The following is a 2,500-nucleotide window of genomic DNA, read 5'->3' as shown; positions in this document are numbered from 1 at the left end:
CTAACGGGACTGATTGTGATCGTGCACGAGAGTTCGTATGTGAGTGTGTTCCTACCCTCCTTCACCATGCCGACACTGAGGCACTTCTGGAAGCGGCAGTACTGGCAGCGGTTGCGTCTCCGTTTGTCCACCGGGCAGTTCTTACTGGCCAGGCACACATACTTGGCATTCTTCTGCACCGTACGCTGTGGGGACACATACACAGAACAAGTGAGTGTGTGTGTGTGTGTGTGTGCGTGTGTGTGCGTGTGTGTGTGTGTGCGTGTGCGTGTGCGTGTGCGTGCGTGTGCGTGTGCGTGTGCGTGTGTGTGTGTGTGGATCAGCCACCACGGACAGGAAGAAGGGACACAATCAGCCACCAAACACTTGATTTATTTAATTCAGTTTGTGTTTTTTTCTCTCCGGTGGAGAATAGAGGAGGAAGCTCGCAGGTCACATTTTAATTACGTGCTGAAAGACGGCGGTGACATCAGGATAATTAGATAAAATTAATTTCCCGACATGCCTCGCCTGCAGGAGGGACAATTTTATTAGCGCGAGGGGGACGAGGGGGATGACAATAGGCATGAGCGCGTGGCGTGCCGAGGCGGGTCCCGCGAGACAGGGGACAGCGGCCGCGGAGCCGCGTGATCAGATTGTTTGTGAAGCTGGCGGGTCAGCTCTAGTGGCACCTCCGGGGCCTCGCGCATCGCGCCTCTCAATGGGCCCCTCGGGAGCTGTTTTCTCCTCGGCTGGCTCGCGCCATTATTACTGACCTTATTAAAATGAAATCAGAGACGGCCCTGCGCGCTCCCTGCACAGAGGAGAACAATATTATTATGACAGTTTATTGAGTTGTCCATCTATCCCCATGCACGTGCCAGGCTAATGGAGCGAGCCCGATCAGTAGGGTAGCCTACTGTGCCTGCTCTGATCCTGCTGAGACACTGGGAGAGCTGCCTACGGACAGTCTGGCTGTGTGCACGTTGGTGGTAAAACACACAGCAATTAAAGAGCTAAAATAAACAACTTCACCATCTGCATACGCAGTAATGACAGAGTCATTTAATCAATGTAAATCTTTATATTTGCAGTCGTTACATTTCAGTCCCCTATTTGGTGACACAGACTGGTCTGGTTAACCAGTTCATAGTGTCAGGGAGTGCAGGTTAAATCGAGACCAACCAAACTGCTTTAAAGGATCCTTTTATTAGAGGTAAATAATGGAACCCTTTGGTTCCTGAAGATGTAATGAGTCTCTGTGTAACTGTCTGAGATGGGCCGGCTCTATAGGGTCCCTCTCCTCCTTCAGCGCCTCTAAAACACATCAAAACAAATCAGTCCAATTAGGAACCCCTCGCGCCACACATGCCTGGTCCCCCGGGAGACCAATAACACACCAATTATTCCATATGCTCCGGCGCGAGGCCGGAACCGTGGCGTAATGGAGGGCGTGCGGGAGGAGAGGGGTTGTCATGGCGCCCCTGATTGCTCCGATGTCTCGCTCTCATCTCTTAAACGGTCAATGACCCGTGCATGCAGGGATAAGTTGGTTATGGTCATTACTGAGGCTAATGTGGTTGAAGAGAATTGCATCCTTTTAGGCTTTAAGTTAAACATGATGATACACTTAATAACAGCTGTCTGAGGCTGAAGCACGATGGCCGGACAACATCAAATACATGTTTTATAAGGGACCACTGCCTGTTTAATAATAAAATATATTATTCTGTTCATGTAAGCTTTATTCTTAAATATGTCTCTCAGTAAATAAAGAAATCTCCATCATGATATGATTTACATATTGTGAATTCATGGAAGTGTAGAATTGTTCGATTGCAATAATTTGAATATTCTACTTAGGTGATGTTGTTATTTTCAGTGTAAACGTCAGAGGCAGGCTGGACCACTTTGAAGGTATACAAAAGAGGTATTGATTTTGGGGTGACCCATCTCTTTAAAACATTGATTTTGGGGTGACCCATCTCTTTAAAACATTGATTTTGGGGTGAACCATCTCTTTAAAACATTGATTTTGGGGTGACCCATCTCTTTAAAACATTGATTTTGGGGTGACCCATCTCTTTAAAACATTGATTTTGGGGCGACCCATCTCTTTAAAACATTGATTTTGGGGTGAACCATCTCTTTAAAACATTGATTTTGGGGTGACCCATCTCTTTAAAACATTGATTTAGGAGTGAACTTTTCCTTTCAGATGTTGATTTAGGGTGGAAAAATTACTTTAAGGTTGTGACTCCAGAGACTCATTTGTGAACGGACGTTAGAAAACTAAAAAAGTAGTCTTATCAGAGAGTCTGTGTGTGTGTGTGTGTGTGTGTGTGTGTGTGTGTGTGCTGTGTGTGTGTGTGTGTGTGTGTGTGTGTGTGTGTGTCTGTGTCTGTGTGTGTGTGTGTGTGTGTGTCTGTGTGTGTGTGTGTGTGTGTGTGTGTGTGTGTGTGTGTGCGTCATTTGTAGAGTGGCGTTTTGTTATGGTCACAGATAATACAGCTAACTCACT

The 2,500-nt window shown here is 46.6% G+C and overlaps 1 protein-coding gene across 3 annotated transcripts in view; it reads right to left on the bottom strand.

The window, feature by feature from the left end:
• LOC106574458 (nuclear receptor subfamily 4, group A, member 3) overlaps positions 1 to 2,500 on the bottom strand; it is a 34,200-nt gene that overhangs the window by 12,118 nt on the left and 19,582 nt on the right. For all 3 annotated transcript variants that reach the window (XM_082960222.1, XM_045719024.2, XM_082960221.1), the window contains one exon: positions 56 to 185. In XM_082960222.1, coding sequence (XP_082816348.1) covers positions 56 to 185 — 130 coding nt within the window. The remainder of the gene's footprint in view (positions 1 to 55; positions 186 to 2,500) is intronic.

Source organism: Salmo salar, chromosome 02 (genome assembly GCF_965601325.2).
Source record: "Salmo salar chromosome 02, fSalSal1, whole genome shotgun sequence".
Taxonomy (NCBI): domain Eukaryota; kingdom Metazoa; phylum Chordata; class Actinopteri; order Salmoniformes; family Salmonidae; genus Salmo; species Salmo salar.
Note: the sequence above shows the minus strand (reverse complement) of the source record. Positions and strands in the feature narration are given on the sequence as shown.